General features: G+C 46.5%; 1 protein-coding gene across 1 annotated transcript; it reads left to right on the plus strand.

The window, feature by feature from the left end:
- Positions 1 to 12,640: 12,640 nt before the first annotated feature.
- Positions 12,641 to 18,415, plus strand: LOC136330207 (carcinoembryonic antigen-related cell adhesion molecule 21-like). Its single transcript, XM_066266699.1, has 3 exons — positions 12,641 to 12,803; positions 13,679 to 14,035; positions 18,135 to 18,415. Exons 1-3 carry the CDS (start codon positions 12,641 to 12,643, stop codon positions 18,413 to 18,415), a joined length of 801 nt encoding a protein of 266 aa, XP_066122796.1.
- The last annotated feature ends 5,875 nt before the right edge of the window (positions 18,416 to 24,290 follow it).

The raw sequence follows: 24,290 nt of genomic DNA on the forward strand, positions 1-24,290 counted from the left end.
CTCCATACCTGTGAGGTAAGGGAGGCAAAATCTGGAAAGCTGGGGACTGCAATATGGTGTTCACTGTCTCTGCTCTGAGTGTGGGCTGTGGACAGACCATGGGAACACTGGCTGTTACCCCTCATTCTGCCATCACTTTGGTTTAGTATCTTTCCCTCTTCAACTTGACCTGTCCACTACTCCTAGCAAAGTCACCACAGGTCACTCCCCTCAACACTGCCCCAGCAGATAAAACCCAGTCACTCTGGGCTTCTCTCCTCTCCAGAGTCCCCTTAGTCCATTCAGTACATGGATACTTCAGGAGCACTTACAAGCCCAGATGCAGTTCTTTCACTGAGTTATAGTTGTTCAATTTGTTGTAATTTCAAGGGGAGAGATCAGGAGTATCTCTCATGTCACCATTACTCCACTCAATTTCCTATAATGTGTTTTGATATCGGGAAATGTAAGACTCTAACTTTGCTTTATTGAAGATTGTTTTGGCTCCTTAGTGTATTTTGAGATAACATATGAATTGAGATTAATATTTTCTATTTCTTTAAAAAACAACATTGAGATTATAATATATTACATAGGATCTATACATTAATTTGGGAGTATGAACAGTTTACCATACTGAGTCTTCCAAACAATGGATTCGTTGCTAATAATTTTCAAAGAAGCAGTTGCTCTGATCCCCTTCATTGTGTTCTCTTTGGACTCAGCCTTCTGAGGAAGTTCTCTCACCTCTGTCATCCCAATCAGAGACAACCTGAAATGAGGGTAAATCAGAGGTTCCAAGGCTTCAGACATAGTATCTTTGTAAGGTTAAGCAAACTGGACTATTTCTTTGCTCCTTCCAGTTTTTCTTTCTGGTTTAACTCTCTGTTAACCACAAGGGTGATTATAATCTGTAGTCCATACTACATTTTCTTTTGAAACTCAAACTCAGTTGTGTCAGGCATAAATATTAACTGTATTCAATAGAAATCACCTGTTTTAAGAATGTTGGTGGCTGATTCATTGGACACATCACCAATTTGTCAGAAATATTTGGAAGTCATTCATGAGAAATGCACTCAAATTGTTCATTAGAAATTCTAAAGCTTTGTCTTTCACAAATAAAATAACTAAATCTAGGGGCAGATTGAGGTGGGTTGAGGCCCTGGATGCAGAAGGAAATATTGGGCCCTTTAAAAAGTAAAAAGTTGGTGTTTTGTGGGGCCCTTCAAAAGTCAGGGTCCAGGACACATGCCTCATATGCCCATCATTAAGTCTGCTCCTGACTAAATCCTAGAAAGACGTAAGGACTGTGTCTGTTAGCTTCTGTGTCTGTCATGACTTCAGAACTGGAGGATTGGCTTCTTTCACAGTCACAGATCTGACCTGAGCAAACCACAAACCCTCAGGAGCAGATCTTGGCCAAACAGCCTGTGAACTAGTGCCCACCTCTATTTTCACTCCAGTGCCACACCTTCAAAACGGATTGTCTGAAAGGATGTCAGACAACACAAATATCCAAGGTGAGAAACAATGAGACCCTCCTCCAGGGCTTGGACCATGAGGACTACAACTATGGGGACAACACTTACCCTGATCAAGTACCCAGGACTGCAACAGGGTAGTTTTTAAAGCTTTTTACAATATGAAGATATCTTGAAGTGTTCTGAATACTGTGATAAAAATATTCTTGGCACTCTAAAGATACCCCAAGTTACATTCCTGGAACCTGTAACTGTTACATCCCTGGTTAAAGAAAACTTGCAGGTGTGATGAAATTACAGGTGTTGAGATGGAAAGAGTACTCTGGACTTTCTGGATTGTCCCTGGTGGAATCTCAGGTGTTCTTATGAGACAGAGAAAGAGGCAGAGAGAGAGTAAATGACAGAATGAAAAGAGCAGATGTGAATATGAGAACAGGGTAGGGAAGGTGCATGAGATGGGGACATGAGCCAAGAAAGAGAACAGCCTCCAGGAACTAGAAAAGACAAAACAGATCCCAAAGAGTCTGAAAAAGATCAGGTCCCACAGACACGCACCAGGGCCCAGCACAGTGCCACCCATTGTGGCCTTCTGCCTCCAGGACTGTCAGAGAATGTGTCCACAATCTGAATACCTTACCCACTTGCATGTGATTTAGAGGCACCCAGGTACCTTACTTGTTCATTCCTTATTCTCTTGTCTGAAATTTTCCCCATAGATTCCAAAAGATGCTCCATCTGGGAAAAGGAACTCTCTAAGATCTCACCACTAACATTGCCAGCAGCTCTGAGCAAATTACATGTGTGATAAATGACCAACAACCTCCTAGAGGGCGGGGAGGACCCTAACCACCAACATTGTTCTACTTCCACATACATTTCACCTCCTGTGTAAGGCAGTTGATGCACAATTTTTCAAAGATGTTCTGTCATAGAACCTTGACCGTGAGTGGAATGTAAAGACTACTAAAAGGCAGCGGAGGAGGAAGGGAGTGACGGGGAGAGGGGGCAAAAGATGGGAAATGGGAGACAATGCGATGAGGGTGATAGTTACATTGAGTGGAACACTTGAATCCATGTTAATACAATAAATTAAAATTAATAAAAAAAAAATTTAAATTTGTACCAGAGTGGGAACCCATCTCTGGTAGATGAACAGATGCCAAGCTGAGCATGTACCCACCCAGTGCCTTTATGCCATGTGACCACTTAGCTCCCTGCAGGGTGTACCCACATCAGGGTAGACTTCCCGTTCTTCTCTGTTTCTTTCTTTGTTGTTCATACAAACGCCCTGTGCCTGTTCCAAAGAGAGTCTGCACATGGATACAGAGTAATGGAAAATGGACTCTACCCTCTGGGTTCTGCTGGGCTTTCTCTGCTTGGATGAACACAATAATGGTGTACAGACACGTGTTGTAAATTGGATAACTGAAACCTATGTAATTATGTTAACCAGTTTCGTCCCAATTAAATTTCAATGGAAAGAAAAAGGAAAGAAAAACAGATCAGGGCAGGCTCCACTGTTAAGGTGACGCTGAGTAAGAACTCAGGGGTGACAGAGCTGTGGGGGGGGAGGGGCCCAAGCTCAGTCTCCAGCCTTATCCATCCCTCTGATGCCCTGTGCCTTTGTACTCAGGGAACCTCCTCTCACTCTCCGCCTGCTGAGCATCCAGGAATCGCTGGTCTCTGTCTCCCTCAAAGCTGCCTTTTCCCAGCCCAGCAGTCACTCTTTCTCCCCGCAGGACCCAGATCACTCATAGTGGGGAGCAAAGGTTGCAGCAAGATAAGAAACAGAATTTCCAGACTACTTCCATCTACTTGAAGCCCACCACAGTGCTCTTAGCCTCCTCTGCCCTTTTCTCCTCCAATATAACAGGTGCAACAGGCGAAGAGTGGCAGTTTCAGGCTGAACTCTCTCCCTCATCCAGGTAGGAGAGCCCAGAGGGATGCAGGTGACCAAAGATATGGAGAGATGGAACCCCAGAGACTCAGAGGCTCTAGGCTCAAGGAGGATGGCTGCAGCTGGGAGAAGAGCTGTGCACCCCAACCTTCTCTTTGCTTTGCAGCTGTCCTTGTCCCAGAAGACCTGCATTGTTTCTCCTGTGTTCAGATGGGTGGATCCTGTTTAAAGTCTGAAAATGTCACATGCCTGAAAACACCACTTATTGTTATAAAGGTCATATCAGTCTCAGAGGAGGTGAGAGTTGAAGGCCAGGTCCCAAGGATGACGGGGCTAGGGCCTGGATTTTGGTGCTATTCAGGGAGTGAGCCGGAGGCCCTGGCTCATGAGCCTGTGGGTGGAGGGGGCTGAAAACTTAGATTTCTGGCTCTGAGAGTAGATTGGCTTAAGAGCCTCTTCTCTGGTTCTGAGGTGGGGAGAGGTAGGGTCTGGGATTCCTGAGTCTTAAAAAGTTTAATTTTTCATACTCCAGGACCACTCTGACAGAGTTTTCACTTACTATTTGGGTTTTCCTCCATATTTAGCATTCATGGCTGCATGGTGCAGCCATCAACTCCTTGTTGAACCACACCAATAATATTGGGAAGTTCTTTGCAATCTAGTTTTCTGACGATGAGAATATGCCTTCAAAACAAGGGTGCTTCTGTTCTCTACCTGGCTTGGCTGGTAGAGCTGAAGCTATCGCTATGTTTCTTGTCTGGGACAACCTCCCTGCTGACTCCATTTCTCTAAGACTCTTAGCCCTTGCTGACCACCTAACCCCAACTCGCCCTCCGAGCTCATTCCCAAACACTGAGCTGTTTTTGATTTTCTTTTTTGAATTTTCATATCTAAGTTATTTTGTTGACATGGTTTCAAGTGTCCCACTCAATATAACACCCACTGCACACTGCACCGGTGCCCCTGTCCCCCATGCAATGTATCTTTCCACCCCCATTTTCCCCTTTTACCCCTCTCCCTGGATCCATTCCCCTTTTTCTTCTGTCTATGGCCACACTGTTGTCTGTATATATGTGTTATGTATATATGATCTTGGCTAATCTCTTAACTTTTTGATCCTGTCCCCCTTTCCCCATTCCCTCTGACACCTGTCCATCTGTTCTCTGTGCTCCTGCCTTTCTTTCTATTTTGTTCATCAGTTTATAGTGTTCATTCTGCATTATATCAAGAATTTATTGATCAGCTCATAAAGACTTAAAAATTAGTGATGTTCATTTCATAGTGTACTCCCAAGAAATGAAGACTTTAAAAATCATGACACATTGGTCACTGAAAAAGCCATGAAGTTAAGACTGTCTTCAACATTATTGGGAGAGACCTTATCAGGTGTGTAAGGTCGGTGGATAGTGGGATGGTCACGTAGAAACTCAGACCCGCCCACAATCAAGCCCGCCAAAGGAAGCTTCCCAGCAACCATTTGGAAAGAAGCGATCGTCTGCCAGCCAGTGAAATTTCAACATGTCATAGTAGCTCCACTTCCCTAGAGGGACCCTTTAAATATCTCCCAAGCAGTTTAATCCATGCAACTTCCCTAGCCTCCATCTTGCACCTCCATTTCTCTTTCTTTCCTCGGGGCCAGGGAACCTTGCCGGGCGGGGTGTGCGCTCTGTACTCAATAAAGCCATTTATTATTCCACACTTTGCGGCTCCGGCCCTCTTCCTTCCTTCTCGGTGGGGAAAAATACCTTACATTTTTGGTGCCGAAAACCCGGAAGGAGTTAGAAGTCCGCAAGGACCTCTCCTTTCTCCTCCCCTCTGAGAAAGAACCAGGAGGAAGAACCAGGATCTCCGATCTCCAACCCACTTCGGCGCACAGTGCGGTAAGTCCCCTGCCTCCAGCTTTCCTCTCAGTTCTTTCCTCCGAGACTCCCTGTCCGAAACCGTAGCTACGTCAGGGAAGTCTTTTCCGTCCGTCCGTCTGTCCGAGTGAGCGTGTGCTTGTGGAGACCTCCCCAAGCACATCCACTTTCATCCATGGCTGAACCTTGAGTTCTTAGGACGCTAATGCTCAGGTCTGACCACTCCGAAAACTGAGCGCGGCTGTGAGGGCACAGGAATTTCCCTCCCTAAGGAAGAAGAAACTGTTCTTCTTCTCTGCTGTGGCCAGGCCACAGAACCCACTCAATTAGCCTCCTGAAGGGACTTTCAGTGTTAACACCCTCACCAATTTAACTATGCCAAAAAAGCTGGGAACTGATTGGAGATCTCTTACATTCACGGCTTGTAATTATTTGTGCACCTGTCCTTAATCTCTGTGCTGCCTGTTCCACCACACAGGCCTTTTTCTGGCCAGAGAAACCTCACCTAAAACCTCTACTCCTAATCTTTCCTTCTCCGCGGACTCCAAACTCTCTTTCCCTCCTGCCTGACCCCCGGGGGCGCCTCTCTCCCTCACTCTTTCTCTCTCTTTCTCCCTCTCTCAGGACTTTTATCTGGTCCTTCTGAGGACGTCTTTTGTGCTCACGTCTCTCTTCCCTCTGAGAGCCCCGTCCCCTCCCTTTGCAAAAACCTGTTTCTTATTCGCCATCTACTACCTTCTCTTTCTCCTCCCCTGCTGGCCAGGGGCCCCTCCCTTCACTGTGTTCTCTAGTCCCACCTCCGTCAGGCCTTTCTCAGCCTGGCATTGGCTCTTACACTGGTTTTCAGGACGTCCAACCCCAATTTTCTTACAGGAAGTTCCTGCCCTGTCCTGCCTTTGGCTCCAGCGTTTTCTGCAGGATCTGGGTGCCAGGCTCTGCACGAGCCCCCCTCCTCTTATTCCCAACCCCCCAAACCCCTATCCGGAACCTGTGAACATGGCATTTAAAGTTTTTAACGGTCCCAATTAGTAGAAGCAGGCCAAGGCTGTTCGCCAGGCCCCGCATGCAGCAGATGGTTACGCTCCAAACCCCAACTCTTGTGGCAACCCTGAGACCAGCAGAGCCACCAGCAGCTTGCTTTAAGTGTGGCAAGCAGGACCACTGGCCCCGGCAGGGCCTCTGCCTACGGCTGCCCACTGAGCCCTGCCCTGACTGCAAGCAGCCCAGTCACTGGCAGAGTGATTGCCGCTTTGGGCAACAGGTTTTTTCCTCAGCGCCTCTACGTGGAGGACAAGCCACCCAAATGGAAGGCCAATCCAGCCAGGTGGGTGCATCACTCAAACTCCTAGGACACGGCCTGGACTCGGAGAACCCAGGGTTCTGCAACAAGTGGGTAAGTCCATCTCATTTCTTGTGGACATGGGGGCTGCCTTCTCTGTTTTTGCCTTTATACTCTGGACTTCTAGTTCCCTCACAGGTTTCGGTTATGGGAATGGATGGGACTCTCTTCCTTTCCCCTTATTACGCCACTCCTGACATGCAGTTTTGCCTCAAGCTTGCCTCCTTATAGGACCTCTGGCAGTCGGAACCACTGAACTTCATCCATCTCCAGCTCACCAAAAGGCTGGACCCTGCAAATTCCCCTATTACTCCTCTCTTTTTTAAAATCCTTACAGGACCGCATCTGCGAAGTTTCTCCAGTCACAGCGAAACAGATGTTCCTCCTGACACCCCTCAAAGCCACCACCTTCTGATCTCCCCCTCCCCACGACGCCCCTATTCAGCAGGAAGTAGCCAGATGAACAAACGGCGCCCCTTTTTCTATTTAACACAAAAGGTCAGAATGTAAGGTCGGTGGATAGAAGGATGGTCACGTAGGAACTCAGACCCGCCCACAATCAAGCCCGCCAAAGGAAGCTTCCCAGCAACCATTTGGAAAGAAGCGATCGTCTGCCAGCCAGTGAAATTTCAACACGTCATAGTAGCTCCACTTCCCTAGAGGGACCCTTTAAATATCTCCCACGCGCTTTAATCTGTGCAACTTCCCTAGCCTCCATCTTGCACCTCCATTTCTCTTTCTTTCCTTGGGGCCAGGGAACATTGCCGGGCGGGGTGTGCGCTCTGTACTCAATAAAGCCGTTTATTATTCCACACTTTGCGGCTCCGGCCCTCTTCCTTCCTTCTCGGTGGGGAAAAATACTCCCTTTTTACTCATTCAAAATTACCCAACTTATTAGGACAAAGTACTTATTTTAAGTTCTCTAAAAAACACAAACTTCTCTTTTTTTCATTTTGCAATAGCTTTCCTTTCAAATTTCTCAGCCATAAGAAATGATGACATAGTGACATTTAGGCCAACATGGATGGACCTTGAGAACATTATACTAAGTGAAATAAGTAAATCTTAAAAGTCTAAGAACTGTATGATTTCATACATGGGTGGGATATAAAACTGAGACTCATGCACATAGATAAAAGTGAAGTCCTTACCAGGGGAAGGGTGTGTGGCGAGGCGCACATGGGGGAGGGAGATGTGAGGGAGGTGGTGGGGGGAAAGGGTGTGAAGAAGGACAAACATAAGGTGACAGAAAATGATTTGACTTGGATGATGAGTATACAACATAATGAACAGTTCAAATGCTATGAAAATGTTCACCTGAAATCGATGTACTCTTATTGATCCATTCACCCTGTTAAAGTAATTTTCTAAATTAAAAAAAAACAAACAAAAAAACAAGTAATGATAGTTAATCATATCCTGGGCAGGTACCTTCTCTGACAAATGTTGGTCCTTTCCATAACTGAGTCTTCTATTATCTTTCAGCATTGATAACACACCTAACACTGTCAGCCTTACTTCCTTTTTTCTGGACCCCTCCCTGACCAGATTAGAGTACACACAAGCCCTCAGTTTTATTTTTATTATGTTCATTGACTGCTAACTATCTTGCCCACACCAATGCAAAAGAAATTTGTCTCTTTTTTTTTTTTTTTTATCCAATCCCAATGATTTCTTCCTGCTTTGCTTTCTTTGGCCTTTTTTAACTACAGCCAGCGGATTTCAGGTGACCCCTCAGGCCTATAGCTTCCCTTGTAACATGTAAAATAAGGAGCAAAAGGACTCTACTGGGGACCATTTTCTCAGTCAGTTGAGATATTGCTGTGGGGCTATTGTCATCGGTTTGGCTCAAATAAACTCCTAAGAACTCTCTACAAAGTTCAAGTTTTCTTACTTTGACGACTGCAAATTGCAAGATTCTAATCAAGACTTGGTGTTTTTGACGACCTGCCCTCACTGCAAACTATCTACGGGCCATCAGGAGTTGCCTCAGCAGGACAAACACACCCTTATCACCCTCATTACGCAGAAGATTCCCAGAGTTTTAGTTGCTCTGTTCTAAGAACCAGGAAAGAACACCAAATATCTTTCTATGAAACAACACAAGGGAACAGGATTCTTGAGGTGGGGTCACTCACCCAGAGGCACACAGCTGCCTGTGGGCTGAGACATGCCACACATTGTCTGCTGACACTTGACGTCTATGCTCCAAACTTTCCTGTGTTCCCTCCTGTATCAGAGGGTCTGAAAGGTTAAACATTATGTTTTCCATTCCTAGTACTTGAGAATCCAGATGTGAATTAAGTTCAGCCTCTGAGATGCACGTGTGTGTAACTAGGAAGCTGGAATGGAGGTGGGGTCACTATTCCTGCTCCTGTGTTGACTGACTGGTGGGCTCTGGCAGACACGGCTTTATGGGAAGAAGCAGGTATTTCCTCCCCTTCCCTGTGGGTGGGGGCTGTGGCAATGCGCCCTAGAATTCAGACTCCCAGTGACAGCTTTCTAACTAACTTTTATCTAGGTCTGTAGTGGCTTCACAAGCACTTAATTCTTTTTGTTAAAGACTTTTCGGCCTGACCCTGGCTTAAAGCTTAATTGGTTAGAGCATCAACCAAAAGCACAGGGGCTGCTGGTTCAATCCCTGGTCAGGGCACATACAGGAGCCTATTGATGACTCTCTCTTTCTCCCTTCCTCTCTCACTAAATATCAATTTCTAAAAACTTTTCTAAAAAAAAAGTGTCTCTGGCCTGACCTGTGGTAGTGCAGTGGATAAAGGTCCGACCAGGAATGTTGAGGTGTCCCGATTGAAACCCTAGGATTGCCCAATAAACGCCCCTATGAGAAGCAACTATGAGTTGATGCTTCCTGTTCCTCCCTGCTAGCTTTCTCTCTCTGTCCTGCCTCTAAAATCAATAACTATATCTTCTTTAAAAATACAAAATTAACAAAATTTTCTCCATAAGGGTTTATGGCACGTTTACTTGTAACCACTCAAAATTGGAAACAACACAAAGTTCAGGAATAGATGAGTGAATAAACCAATCTAGGCCATCCTGACAATGGAATAGAACCAGGGCATAAAAAGGAAAGAGCTATTTCAAAATAATCATGTCGATTCAAGAAGTCAACCTACACCAAAATTACCTATTATGTAATTCAAATTCCTAAAATTATAATAGAAACTAATGTATAATGACTATAAAAAATGAGAGTTTCCATGGCACTGAGAAAGGAGGTGAGAGAGTGACTGGATGAGGAGGTTTCCAGGGGACCTGGAAAGTCTTTAAGAGTGAAGAATACATTCATTGTCTTTATTTTAACAACTTGTCTGGTGCATTAATCTGGCCAAATTTATAGACACAAAAGCACTGGTGTCCACATGGCAAGAGGCCACCCTGTGCCAGGGATGTCCCAGGGCCGGATCTTTCCCTCTCATGCAGTCAGGAGAGAGGACAGGGATCTCTCATCAGTGGGGTATGGAACCCACCTTCATTCCCCTAAAGGCCCAGTCCTGCCCACCCCACACTGTAAGTGACGTCTCATCTCCACGGGGCTGGGCAGCAGCCTGTGTCTTTCATTCTCACAGAGACCTGACCTGACAGAGACTCTGGGTCCTGCACTGCAGGTGCAGTTACCACCAGGGAGGAGCCACCTCACCTCAGAGGAATCAGGGGATGAAGGATGACTCCCAATCCCAAAGTCCCTGGGCTGTGGGCACTGGCCTATGGTCCCTGATGTCCTGGGGAACAAGGGGAATTTCTCAGCAGGATGGGACACAAAGACCCCAAATCTGTGCTTGCTTCCATCTCAGAGGGAGTGCAGATCGAACAGGGGACTCTCCTCCTCTAACCCAGGGACCCACAGGGGCCCCTTGAGACTCTCCATGGGGAACTGTTCCGCTCCTGGATCCATGGCGGAGCCTTCAGCCAATAGCAGACAGGGACACAGGTGACTTGGATTCAATGCCCACTGCTGTGAAGGGAACACACGGGGAATTGTGGGGACCAGCCCTCCAGGCCAACCCCCTCTCCCAAAAGCCCCAGGAGAGCACTCACCAGGCCATTCCTTAAAGACCTCAGGGACACAGAGCTTCTCCCGAAACATCACATCCCCCTGAAGAAACAGTTCTCCTGACACTGCACTCACAAAACTCTGGACAATGTTTGCTCTCACTGGGCTCACCCTGCCCTGGGATGGAGTCAGGCCCTACTGCCCACAGGAGCCGGGCTGAGCGGTCTCTCAGCCTGGAGGTCAGAGCCCACCTCGTCCAGGCTTCCGGATCAACTCTCACCTCTGGAACCTGGTCACCATCCCTAGTGCAGCACCTGACATTCACTGCAGCCAACTTCCTGACCTCCAGGTAGTGGCACTAAGACACACAGGCAACACAAAGGAAATTCACAAAAGAACTGGGCTTTGACTAGGGGGGTGAAGAAGGAGTCTAATTTCCATCTCCTGCTCTAACGGCCCTTCTGGGCCCCTCCACCAACCTTCTTCTGTCCCCCTCCCTGCTCCTTCTCGGAAAACATGAATGAAAATGGGCTGTGCATTAAACCCGACCAGCTCAGAGGCCACATGGCTGGCCTGAGAAGCTCAGTGTCCAAAAGAACCCCCACAGGATGGTCTGATTAACATTCCAGCTGGGCAGGTGATGGCAAGTACTCACGTCCCAGACCCACGGCTTCTGGAGCAAAGGTCACCCTCTACCCTAAGTGGCCCCTGTGCCTGTTCTTATGCAACCTGGATAACATGCTTTTGACAGGTCAGAGGACTATTCTTTGCCAGACCATTCCAAGGATCAGCCCCTGGCACAGAGTACGAGACCGCAGAGCCCCGGGCATCTGGTTCCCTGCACACCATCTCTGTTGTGAGTGCTCATTATCCAGTACTCACCAATGTAAAAATGTATCTGTTTCTCCACTTCACCTTTGACCCCATTCTAGAAATTTCCTCGCATTGCTTTCTCTCACCTTGTAATGGATTTCATGCACTCCCTTACTCCGTCTTTCATTATATTGTATAAAATAAGCTGCAAATCTGCTGTTCTCCTCGGGACTTGAGAACTTGCTCCCTGGCATGTGATATCATTACTACTCAGGTAAAGTCATAAAAACTTTGTACACGTTTATACTTTTCTTACCTAAACTGGGCCTAGGAGCACCTGCTCTCTCAGGGGTCCCTGTGCTGCTCCCCACCTCCGGCCCTGCACCACCACTGGGCAAGGCAGGGTGACCACAGGAAAGCCCCCCAGGGAGAAGGCAGAGGCTGCCAGCGGTAAGGGGTCACAAGGACAAGCTCAACCTATAGTGAAGGATGGAGAGGGTCTCCCTGCAACCACCCACCAAACACCAGGGAGCCCCCGGCCACCTGACCACCAAACACAGTCCTCTCTTCCCAGGACACACAAGACACCTCTCTCTTCATACCAGGACTTGCAGGTCCCTTGAGACACCTGGTCCCGGGTTCTGTCCCTGGAAGCAGAGGCCTGCCTGGTGACACCCTGAGAAAGAATAAAGGTCCTTTCTACACTCCTGCCCATCTTGACCTCTTTTCACCTCCAACGTCAAATCTGTGACCCTCGTGGTGGGAGAGAATCCAGCCTCCCCAGAGCAGGAGAACATGGGGAAAGCCTGGTGTCCAGCTAGGTTTCTGTGTCACACACAGAAATAATCCTCCGGTGTGGGGACCCCTGGGGCTGTCTGTGTGGTGCTGGCAGACTCAAGAACAAGACACAGCGGAGGCCAATTCTAGGGTGAGAGTGTCATCCTCTCAGGGGGACACGTGCCCCCATCAGCACTGCTATTGCCAGTGTGCTCCAGAGGCCAGTAAGATCAGCCTCCCGTGAGAGCTTGTTAGAGGCAGGGTCTCTGGCCCACCGCACTCCTGCTGAGTCAGAATCTACATGTACAGGATCTACAGACCATCCCACTTCCCAAGAGATGGGAAGGGGCTATTCTACCCGCACAGTGATGACGCAGGAATGAGGAGGAGAGGGAGGGATCTGGTCACAGACCCCACCCCCCACCCACGTGACCAGGGAAGTTATCTTGCCCCAGGAGGAAGCTCAGGGTACATTAAGGAATGACAGCAGATCCCATCAGTCTGCACAGAAGCCCTTACGAGCCTTCCTGGATCTCAGGCTTTTCTCACAGAGAGAGGGAAGAGCAGGCAGTGGACACCATGCAGGCTCTCTCAGCCACTCCCCGCACAGGACTTGTCCCCTGGCCTGGGCTGCTGCTGGCAGGTAAGAAGACAATCCCTGGGCTGGGCGGGTGGTGGGAGAAGGAGACAGGCTGGGGTCTCCCAGGGAGGACAGTGCTCTGAGAGGGGACAGATGGCTTGGAACTGGGGGACAGTACAGGCAGCAGAGTAGGATGGGGGAGGGAGCCCAGCTACAGGAAAATCTCATGATCTGGAAGGGGTGAGGGAACGGAAGACCTCGACTGCTGTTTACTTCCTAGTTATTCATCCATTAACATTGAATTTTGGAAGCTGGTGATGAATATAAGAATTTATGTCGAGTGACACCAGAAAAAAGTGGACCAGGAGCGCTAAACATTGCTCTTCCTATCAACTTCAGAAACAGGCAATTACCCCCAGGAGGTGCAGGGTCCTGGGAACACTCCTCATTCACCCACATGTATGTGCAGTCTGTGCAGGCACTGGGGGACAGGATCGGACAAGCCCCTCCATATGAGCTCACATTCTATGGCAAGAAGAGAGACAAGGACATCTCTAGACTTGATGACAGCCACCCACAAGTGCAATTGAGAAAACAGAGCAGGGACAGGTCAGAAATTGGAAACAGAAGATCTTTAGATCCTTGGGTCACACCTTTGCTGACCACCTTCTCTAAGTACCAGCAGGGGTCTCAGGGCAGTGAGGGACTGAATCGAACAGACATCAGAGAAGAGTATTCAAAAAAACCATAACAGGTTTACAGGTGTTAAAATAATGGCAGCCATGCTGCTGACTTTGAGCATGGTACACATACACACACACACTCTCACACACTCACACACACACCAAGGCTGAGAGACCTGCTCAGGATCAATGGTCTCATCTCCCCATCCCTATGCACAGACTTAAATACTGCTCCATTTCTCTCTTCCCTCCTAGTGTCACTCATCACCTTCTGGAGCCCGCCCACCACCGCCCAACTCGCTATCGTGCCAACATTTGCTGCTGAAGGGAGTGATGTGGTTATGCGTTTGAGAAATAAGCCTCCCAATGCTGAGAGCTATGTGTGGTACAGGGGGATAGGGGAAAATGAGAATAACAGGATTGTATATATAATAACACCTCTGAAAAAAACATTTAAAAGATGGCCTATATTCAGCAATCGAGAGGAACACAAAGATGATGGATTTCTAATAATGAAGAAGGTCACCCTGAAGGACTCAGGAGACTACACCGTAGTAGTGCACCTTCGGAATGGAAGAAAAGAAATCGGATTTGGACGGCTCACTGTATATGGTGAGTGATTGCTCTCTAACCTCTGGGTGCTGTGTTGGGTGAAATCTACTCCACACACAGGACGGACAGCCCTAGGCTCTGCCTCCACTGCCCTCTGCATCACGTCCCAGGTTGGGTTTGGGCATTTAGTGCAGGACACCCACAGTGGAGACAAACTTCCTAAGATCACTATCCCCTCCCCCGGTTCCACCCCTGCAGACATTCACCACAGAGAGAAGGGCCTTTCTAATGAGAGTAACTCAGCAGAGTGACACCAGTCTCATCCACACCCTGGGTCCCTACCCATGACCATGACCCTAACAAAGCTACATCAGTGCCTCGCCTGAGTACATGCCTGGAATTTTAACGATGAAGCTCAGCTCAGGCAGCCCGGCCCCAGAACACTCTCCCAGGGCTCCTGACTCCAGGGACTCTGGGGACTTTGCGTCAGTTTGGGTTTTACCTGTTGGGAAGGGCTGACTCTAATAAACAGATTCTCGTGTGTACGAGTCACAAGACTCCTGATGTGATCATCATCCAGTACTTAGCCTCAAAAGCTACATGTGGGCCTGACTAGGTGGTGGCATCGTGGAGAAAGCATTAGCTTGAAACACTGAGTACCCTGGTTCAAAACCCTGAGGTCACCTTCTTGAGCATGGGTTGACCAGCTTGAGTATGTGGTCACTGGCTTGAGCATGGATCATAGTCATGACCCCATGTTCGCTGGCTTGAAGCCAAAGGTTGCTGGCTTTAGCACAAGGTCACTGGCTTGAGCAAGGGGTCACTGGCTCTACTGGAGCCCCCAGATCAAGTCACATATGAGAAAAAATCAGTGAACAATTAAGCTGTTGAGACAAGGAACTGATGCATTCCATTTCTCTCCCTATTTGTCTGTCTGTCCGTGTCTGCCTCTGACTCTCTCTGTCTCTCTCTTTCTCTCTCTCAATTAAAAAAAAAAAAGCCACATCTGGGCCAGGTGAAGTTTCCGGTCCTTTACCTGAGGCTGTGTGTGGGGTGCAGAGCTGCAGCAGCTCCCCGGATTAATAGCCAGCACTTCTGGGGCCTTAGGATGATCCAGAGGACAGTCAGCACCCCCAGGCTGGAATAGGGAAGCAGATGCTCCTGGCAGCTCCGCACCCACCAGGATCAGCCCTGGGGTTTCTCTCTCAGAGTCGATCAATAACAGATGCCTCTTCTCTGAGCAGCTCCCTTATCCCGATATTCAGGTCTATACACTGACCACCTAGAAACTGAGTATGCACCCTCCTTCAAGGAGAAACTGGGGCACAGGGAAATGCAGTCACTAAAGCAGGGTCCCCTGACCACGAGCTGCTGAGCAGAGTCACTCGATGTCTGTCTGCAGCCATAGCCCTGTCCCCTCCTCCCTTTGCTCCAGGTGTCTTTGGGTCCCTAGACCAGCCACTGGTCAGAGCATTTCTGTTTGGCCTCCTCAGCTCACAGGGAGAGATTCTGGTCTGGGAAGTGACAGCAAATTGAGAAACAATCTGGTTTTACTCCAGAACCAAATTTCCTGCAGTAATAAACAGGCCTCAGTGCTGGGAGCACCCAGACCTCCCGCTCCAGGCTGATCCACACCTCCCTGCCCTGGAGTTGAATCACTTCCTTCATTGTTTCCTGATGTCTGCGTGTCACTGCCACGGGTCAGAAAGGAGAGGACTGTGCTTCTCACTACCCACTCTCCACCTGCACCAGCTCAGGGACAACATGGAACAGACACTCTGTTGCTTTTGATAAATTAGAAAGAAATAAATGATGATTGAATGAATGAATGAATGAATGAATGAATGAAAATCTCTGCAGAGGATTGCCATCTAGAAGCAAAGTCTTTAAAATTCTGGCCACACAGACAGCCTCCCTGTCAACCCAGGGGCTGATATCTGGGTCTCAGACCCTTTGCTGCTCTCTAGAGACACATTCCTTCCTGAAATAGGTCTTAGGCTTTGGAGTATTAATAATAATTTTCACATATTGAAACATTTTACCTCTTTTTCAAATTATTATTTCATAACCACCAAGCACAAGGGGACTACGAGAACCAGAATTACATCCCGTCCATCTCCCCCGTGCAGTCCATCCCCCCATCTGCATTCGCACAAGTCCTCAGCTGCCCTCAGCACAGGGAGAATGACTCTATGCCCAAAGAGACAGAACACAGTTCTGCTGCCACAGTCAGCTCCTCCTGGCCCTACTCTTTTCTAGTTCATCCCTTGGACTCTGTTCTGTCATTTATTGGCTTACTGGCTCATGTCAGTCACACTCACCTGGGAGGACCTGACCCACCTCTTGGCCCTGGAGCCTGAGTAATCAACTGACCACTGGCTTGCTCTTGGTCCCCATGTGTAATTTCTGCGTGAACCCCAGTCTCGACGGTGTCATGGAAAATAGCACCTCATACACCTCGACTAGGTGATAGAGGCTGTGCAGCTGGAAGGAATGGCCCCTGGTCAGCAGGCAGTCAGCGGACAGTGAGAACCAGGAGGAGTGTGAGTTGGTCTCTGACTCGTAGTCCTGTGTCTTTCCAACCTGAGAAAGTCTGCGCTTTTCCCCAGACATACACTGGGGTTCTATGTTCTCTTAGTGCTCAGGACCTCATGCATTTGTCTTGCGATAACAGACCTGCCTTATTGCTTTAAGGACTCAAGTTGGCTGAAAGGTGAGAGGTGGCAACTCTGATTGAAGGAATCTTTAGATGCACGCAGGGCAATGTTTTCTCTGTTCCTGACACCGCAGTTACCCACACCCAACATCACAAGCAACAGTTCTGACTCCGAGAGCTTTGCTTTACATTTTTCTAATGACAGTGATGTTGAGCATCTTCTCATGTGCTTATTGGCCATGTATATGTCCTTTAATAAAATGTCTTTACCAGTGCTTTGTCCATTTTTAAATTGGGTTACTGGGTCTTGTTGTTGAGTTGTAGGAGTTCTTTTTATATTGTAGATATTAAACTCTCATTTTGTATATAGGTTTCAAATGCTTTTCTCTTAGTCTTTAGATCACATTTCACTCCGTTGATTGTGTCCTTTGATGAACAGAAGTTTTCCATTTTGACAAAATTTAATTTATCTCATGTTTTTGTCCTGTGTTTTTAGTGTCATGTTCAAGAACTCTTTGACAAATATAATATTATTATTCTTCTCCCTTTATTTTCTTTTAAGAGTTTTATAGTTTTAGGTCTTATTTTTGGGATTCAATCTACTTTGACTTAGCTCTTGTGTGTAGTATCAGTAAATGGTCCACTCATTCGCTTGCAGGTGGATATTGTTGTTCGGTACTATTTGTTGAAAAGACTATCCTTTTTCACATCGCTTCTTTGTCCAAACAATTTGATTGTCCTTTTTGATAAAGTTTTTATGCCAGTGTCGCACTATTTTGGTTACTTTAGCTCTGTAGTAAGCTTTTAAACCAGGAAGTTAAGGTTTCCAATTTTGTTTTTTGTACTTTTTTAAAAATCATTACAAATATTTAGGGTCCATTGAAGTTCCATATGACTTTTAAGTTGGAACATTTATTTTTTCAATAACCAAGTAATTGGTATTTTTATAAATATTGCGTGAAATATCTAAGTAGTTGATGATCTGTTGCTGCTTAATGAATAATTTAAAAAGAGTTAAATGCCTTCTTACTCATTATAAATTTCCCTTGGCCTGAGAGATGGATCGAATTGGTAAGCCTGCCTTCTTCTTTATGTAAACCTCTTCTTCTTTATGTAAACCTGAAGTTTACATAAAGAGAGGGGCTGATCCTTTTGAAGACAAAGAAAGCTCTAGAAAGGTATCAATACAAGTTTATGAGTAAAAATTCCACCTGATGATGAAGTTATAAGTCACATGGTCTGGGAAGCAATTCCCACGGAGATGTCCATGGGAACAGGTCGTGGTCACACTGGGATGATCTGGTGTCAGAGAGGAGGTTCAGCCCTCTCATTACACACTGTCACCTGAACAAAGACAAACGTCCCTCCGTAAAGGTCAGGACCATCCTCTGGTGACCATTACAGATCTCAGTGTAAACTGAGTGGCTGAGATCTCTGAGGAAGCTACGTGGCCCCAGGTCCCAAGCCCACTCTCGATCATTCACATCCTCTGTTTCTCTGCAGAGCCCTTGAGAGTGCCCACCCTCCTGGCCAGCAAGACCACAGTCACAGAGAATAGAGATGCCGTGGAGTTCACCTGCTACACAAACGGGATCACCACCCACTGGTTATTCAATGCTGTGACACTGAAGCTCACGGACAGGATGAAGCTGTCCCCAGACAACAGAGTCCTCACTATAGACCCTGTCCGCAGGGAGGATGCTGGCAGTTACCAGTGTGAAGTGTCCAACCCCCAGTCTTCTACTGAAAGCTGGCCCGTTGAGCTGAATGTGAAATATGAGTGACCATCCTGCCCTTCTCCATGTTCCTAAAATCTGAATAAATTTCTTTGCATTTTTTTTTTTGTATTTTTCTGAAGCTGGAAATGGGGAGGCAGTCAGACAGACTCCCACATGCACCCGACCAGGATCCACCCGGCACGCCCACCAGGGGGCGATGCTCTGCCTATCCGGGGCGTAGCTCTGTTGCAACCAGAGACACTCTAGCTCCTGAGGCAGAGACCATGGAGCCATCCCCAGCGCCCGGGCCATCTTTGCTCCAGTGGAGCCTTGGCTGCGGGAGGGGAAGAGAGAGACAGAGAGGAAGGAGAGGGGGAAGTGTGGAGAAGCAGATGGGCGCCTCTTCTGTGTGCCTTGGCCAGGAATTGAACCTGGGACTTCCACACACCAGGTCAATGCTCTACCACTGAGCCATCAGGCCAGGGCCTGCACCCCATTTTAATAGAGTTGTTGTAAAGGATGAGAGTCCTTAGACTTGCATTGAGTCCATAAATATTCAAAATTGTGAACTAACATTTTCATTATTGATAACTTAAGGTCACATTCCACACCAGATCCCACCTTCGGTTGGTCTTGACTGCACCATCTATATAACGAAGTGACAGCAAGTCCCTCACAGGATGGGCAGTAACTGATACCGTTGGGAGCATGTGATGAGTTCCCAGAAATATGAGCTCTGACCCTTCCTCAGGGGATGTGTGGAGGGTGTGTGGACACTGTAGTGGACACCGGGAATGGACAGGTAGACACCGATGTATATAGCAACAGTGATCTTTCAGTTTGAGCTCCCTGATTGATTTTTCCAAAGAAACTTCTGAAGTCTTCTGGACCATTCCTACTGTCATGGCAACAGACTTATTCACATAAGTTCAGTGTGACCCTGTCCTCTTTGTAATAGAATATAATTGGCAATACAACCAAGGCTTTGACTCAAGTGTCCTCGTTAAGACAGGTGCCCACACATTTAAAAATGACCTCATTCTTTGTGGAACTAAATTAAACCTGATGTGTATTTTAGTATTTCCTGGAGAACAGTGCATCACCCAAAGCTAGAAAGACTGCAAGTGAAGTGTGAGGGTGAGGCTTCCTAACCACAAGAGGCTGTTAAAACTTCCTTCTTCGTTCTCATAGATAAACCTGTCTCGAAGCATACTTGTGGTGAATGTCAGTTCCTCTGCACTTAGGTAACTAACCAGGCCAAATCAAGTGACACCAACCATGTAGGATCAAAAATATTCTTCTTCCTTAGAGATGATGATTGATCCAAGGGAAAGTGACTCCATGGAAAACTCAAGAAGCCCAGCCTTCTGGGAGGTCAGATCCTGGCCCTGCTCAGGGTGTCTCAGCTACTCTGCATTGTTTATGAGTGGCAGGAAATTGGCATGTCTTTACCAGTAACAGAAACTTTTAGACAGGTTCTTCCTGACGGCAGGCCTCTACCTCCATATTTTTAGAGCATTTGCTTAAGAAATGTAGTTGCAATTTGTAATTGTAGATTCTTTCTCTGCCCTTTTGAAATACACATAAGTCTTCTTAAAAGCCTCTTGCCAGTGTCTTGACACAAAGAATATTTGTCCCCAGGGCCTGGTCCATCCTTTTAAATTTTCATCTTCCTGACGTCCCTCTGTCTCAGTACCTGAGGAAGGGCAGGCGCCTAACTCGCACCAAGACCTATACAACCAAGATGTAAAATGACCTCCTGTCAGGGTTTCAGGAGAAGTTTTACTTTTCTTTTGTGTAAAAACAATTAGCAAACACACATGCCTATGACTCCTTCTCCTGTCCTTAAAATCCCCCAGCCTTTTGTTTCAGGGATGTTGAGTTCAGTCTCACTGCACTATTGCAAGTCTTGAATAAATCCTTTTTGCCTCTTTGAATTGGCCTGAGGCATGTTTTACTCTGATATCACCGAACTGTCACCAGTTGATCATGTCATGTTGTTCACAGTGTTGATTGTTACCATGTTTCAAGCCTTCCTTTTTTTTTTCTTTTCTGGCTAAAACCGTCCAAATAAATGTTTCCAAAGTTCCTCCCTCGCTTCCGACGTGGCATGGACAGTAAGGATTACCTCACTGCCCATATCCTTCCGGTGCTCCAGGTTCTGACATGGGGTAGAGGATGTGGGACAGGGGACCAGGGGAGAAAGAGATGAGCGTCCACTGAGACACGGGAGTCTGAAGAGCGATGGGGATTGGAGGACTGAGGACTCCATGAACACAGAAGGCGATGAGCTGAGGCAATTATGGGGTTTGAGTCAGAAAGAAAGCTGGAGCGTGGAGTAGTCGGACTAGACAAGGGGTTGTCATGGAGCCTGGGGACGGTGGGGAATACAGGCTATGCTTGGGGAGAAAACCCAGCTGGGGGCCAGCAGTATCTACTCTGCAGTTCTGACCCACTAGTGAAATGTGCAGCTGTCATTCAAAGAATGGCTTGGCAGCAGCTGTTTCCACATGGCCTTGGATAGTTGTAGAAACCACATCTCACCCCACTTTCCCTAAAACTGCCGCAGCTGCGTCAACATGTTAGCCATGTCCCAGCGGGTTTGTGTGTCAGTGAGGGAGTCTGAATAGGAGCTGGAAGGGGCTCGGGACTGGCTGAGGTGTGTGTTTTGGACGAGCGAGATTGAGGGCTGGGAGGAACTTGGAACCAAGCCTTTAGCTACTATGTTGACTAGTCAGTGAACTTTCTGTGACTCCACAGGTGAGAGCTATGTGACAGGTCCCAGTGCTGGAGTGGTAGGTGCCAATGGTCTGGGCCACCTGTCCTTGTCTAATCCAGCATGTATCACTTCCGTCTGTGACAGATGCTGGTCTCCCCATGTGTTCTTATGTTGGCTGATGTTATAGAACCCAGGTCATGATGAGCGTTCTGACTACCTGGTCATATTACTGCCCACATCAGACTATCCAGCTCTACTGATGCCTAGAAGCTGGTCAGGAGCTGTGGTTCTATTGCTGTAGAAGGCGTGGTCTAGCTCCAAAGCCTAGTTGTCTGTATGAAATTCTATTACTAGGACTCACCAGAGGCTTCACAGAGCAGCTTTCATTACTCTAACATCGATTAGGTGAAGGCAGAAGTGCAGTATCTTGTCTTTAACCTGGATGATATGTCTAGCATGGCCCTGACTCTGCACATTTATAAAAACCTCATAAATGTGGCAGATCACTGAATGGTCACAGATGTCTCCACAGCCCCTGCTTTGCTTAAATTGCTGATCATGAGAGCTGATCTTGTCACTGCTCTCACTGTCATCACCGATGCCATTGTCTTAAAACATCAACATTCACAGTCATCTACTTCCACCATTCAGAGCATTTAGAGAACTAAGTTTTGTTTACCTTTAGTAAGAAAGCCTCTGGTTCTTACCCTTGAGGATGACATGGCTGTATGTCTGTAGGTTTCTATGACTTGAATTTGGTGTGGAATTGGTTTGGAAGATGAACACCCACATTTGCCCATTAGGAAGGGCTGGCTCCATGGGCTCACAATCCGTGCCATCATTTACAAGGGTCTGTGGTAAGTTTCACACTCTTGCTTTTGTTGTCTTAAAATTCTTAATGACTCTAAACAAAGAGCCTAAATTTTCACTTGACTCTGACTCTTTCTTGTTCTTCCCCTAGAAGTGCCACCGGTTTGGAAAACTGGTTTGACCCTAAAGAGAGATGAAATTTTTACTGTGACCCCCAAAACGCGGCACCACCACAAAGTTACCGGGAGGGCTTATGAAGGGATGAAGAAGTTGGGGCTTTTTGTAATTAGTTTGTCTCACCTAAGTATCTGATGAGCACGAGCACCACTCATCCAGTCTGTAACTCACAGAAGGAAGTTTCTTCATCTTTGATGCACTTCAGAGATTCAAATTGAAAGAACTCACAGAGAGATGGCTCAAATATCAGTAGCATTAAACAGACACAAAAAAGTCTACACTAAATATTGTTCTTTAAAAATATATGAGAGTGATTGGATGGGGAGAAAGTGAGAGAAGGAGAGAATGTGTGTGCATGTGTGTGCATGTGTGCGTGCGTGTGTGTGTTTATATGTGCGCCTGTGTGTGGGTATGTGTTGGTTATGAGGAAGAAACACCTGAGTCATCATCTTCCAAGAGGGAAAACCTTGGATGAGATAAAGCCTAAAAGAGAAAACACAGTAATTATCCTCAAAGCATGTTATTCACAAATGGCTTTGGTGCCCCCCGGGGCAGATGTCATTGTTTGGGGCTGATCTTCTCAGTGTGACCCAGACAGGGAACACAGAACTTCTTGTGATCTATCTGAAAGAAGACACATAGAGACCCAGGGCTTACCATGGCAACATCCAGCATCATCACAAATACAAGAAAAATCATCCAACAAATGGGGGCAGCATGCTGGATTTGCCCACAGTGTGAGTGTCAGCTATGAGAAAATAATTTCATATTTCAGACACAATGCTATTTAAAGTCTCCATGGGATTGTAGGCAATCACATCACAACAATATGCCTCCTCTGGGTCTTACACATTGATTTAGATTTGGCTGAGAAGCCAATAATTCTTGGTTCTTTGTCCAAATGACATAATGGGCACTGACATGCTCTGTCTTTGTTTTTTTTTGTTTTGTTTTGGATATCAGGAATATAGAATTAAATAATTATAATCCTTGGTTTGTGAACCAATTGATAAATGTTTTGCCTGCTTTTTTTAGAAAACTATTACTTATTTAACTTAATTTTTATTTATTCTTTTTACTCATGTATTGGGAAGCAGACTCAACTTGCAGCTTCCAAGAATGATCTTCAGTTGCAGGACTAGAGAATCTTCCTCTTCTTGGGTAAGGTCAGCTACTTCCTTCAAGGTGTTCTAGTCAGAAATCTTGTAATTATGCTTGATGTCACTCTTACTCTACCAGAAATCTCTAATCCACCAGCACAGCTTCCGTCGGTCTACCAAGTAGAGATAGAGCCCAAACACTCAGATCCCAGTACCATCAGTACATGGGGTTGTAGTAATAGTCTCCTTAATTAGTTTCATCTTGCCTACCTCCCCCTTCACTTTATAGCGCTCTTTCCAGAGTAAGGCCTATAAATCCTTAGAGATAATTTTTTTTTCTTAGAGATAACTTTTAAAAATCCAAATCAGGTCAACTGACCAGTTGTGACACAGTAGATAGAACTTAGACCTGGGAAGCTGAGGGCCCCAGTTCAAAATTTCAAGTTCCCTGGCTAGAGTGTGTGTCACCAACTTCAGTACAAATCACTGGCTTTAGTGTGGGATCATCCACATAATCCCAAAGTCACTGATTTAAGCAAGGGGTCACAGGTTCAGAATCAGACCCCAGTCAAGGCACTCTGTGAAGTAATCAATAAAAAAACTAAAGTGAATCAATTCTGAATCAATATTTCTCATTTCTCTCCTCCACCTCTCTCTTTCTTCCTGTCCCTCTCTCTCAAAACCAAACAAAACAAATCAAATCAGGTTGTTTTTTAAGTTCTCAAAGGCCTCCTGTCATTCACATCTCAATCACACCAAGTTACGATGTCTTCACCACAGATCACAAGATCCTACATTAGTGCTATTCAAAGCACTGATTTCAATAAAGACAAGGAACATCCACCAAAAGATCAAACCACTTAATACTTTGGTTCAGAAAGTTTTGCAATAAATAAGATGTCAGTTGAGGTTAACAGGACACTTCATGAGGAGGTTGGTTTACTTTCTGTCACAGGCTCCATACTTCCGTGAACATCATCTTTTGATAACATTGCCTTAAACACCGTGGTTCGTTTTTTGATCCAAGATAGTGGCCGAGTTGGTAAATGTTACTCTCACTCCTCTCAAGACCAAATGAAACTTAAGAAAAATAATCCGTAATAACCAACTCAAGTCTTAAAACCGAGGATTACAG

This window comes from Saccopteryx bilineata, chromosome 3 (genome assembly GCF_036850765.1).
Source record: "Saccopteryx bilineata isolate mSacBil1 chromosome 3, mSacBil1_pri_phased_curated, whole genome shotgun sequence".
NCBI lineage: Eukaryota > Metazoa > Chordata > Mammalia > Chiroptera > Emballonuridae > Saccopteryx > Saccopteryx bilineata.

What these genes read in the sequence shown, in the direction of transcription:
- LOC136330207 (XM_066266699.1), top strand. Translation starts at nt 12,641, where the DNA reads ATGACAGCAGATCCCATCAGTCTGCACAGAAGCCCTTACGAGCCTTCC. An exon ending in GCCTGGGCTGCTGCTGGCAG is followed by an intron (nt 12,804 to 13,678) that starts GTAAGAAGACAA and finishes CTTCCCTCCTAG; the next exon opens with TGTCACTCATCACCTTCTGG. An exon ending in TGGACGGCTCACTGTATATG is followed by an intron (nt 14,036 to 18,134) that starts GTGAGTGATTGC and finishes GTTTCTCTGCAG; the next exon opens with AGCCCTTGAGAGTGCCCACC.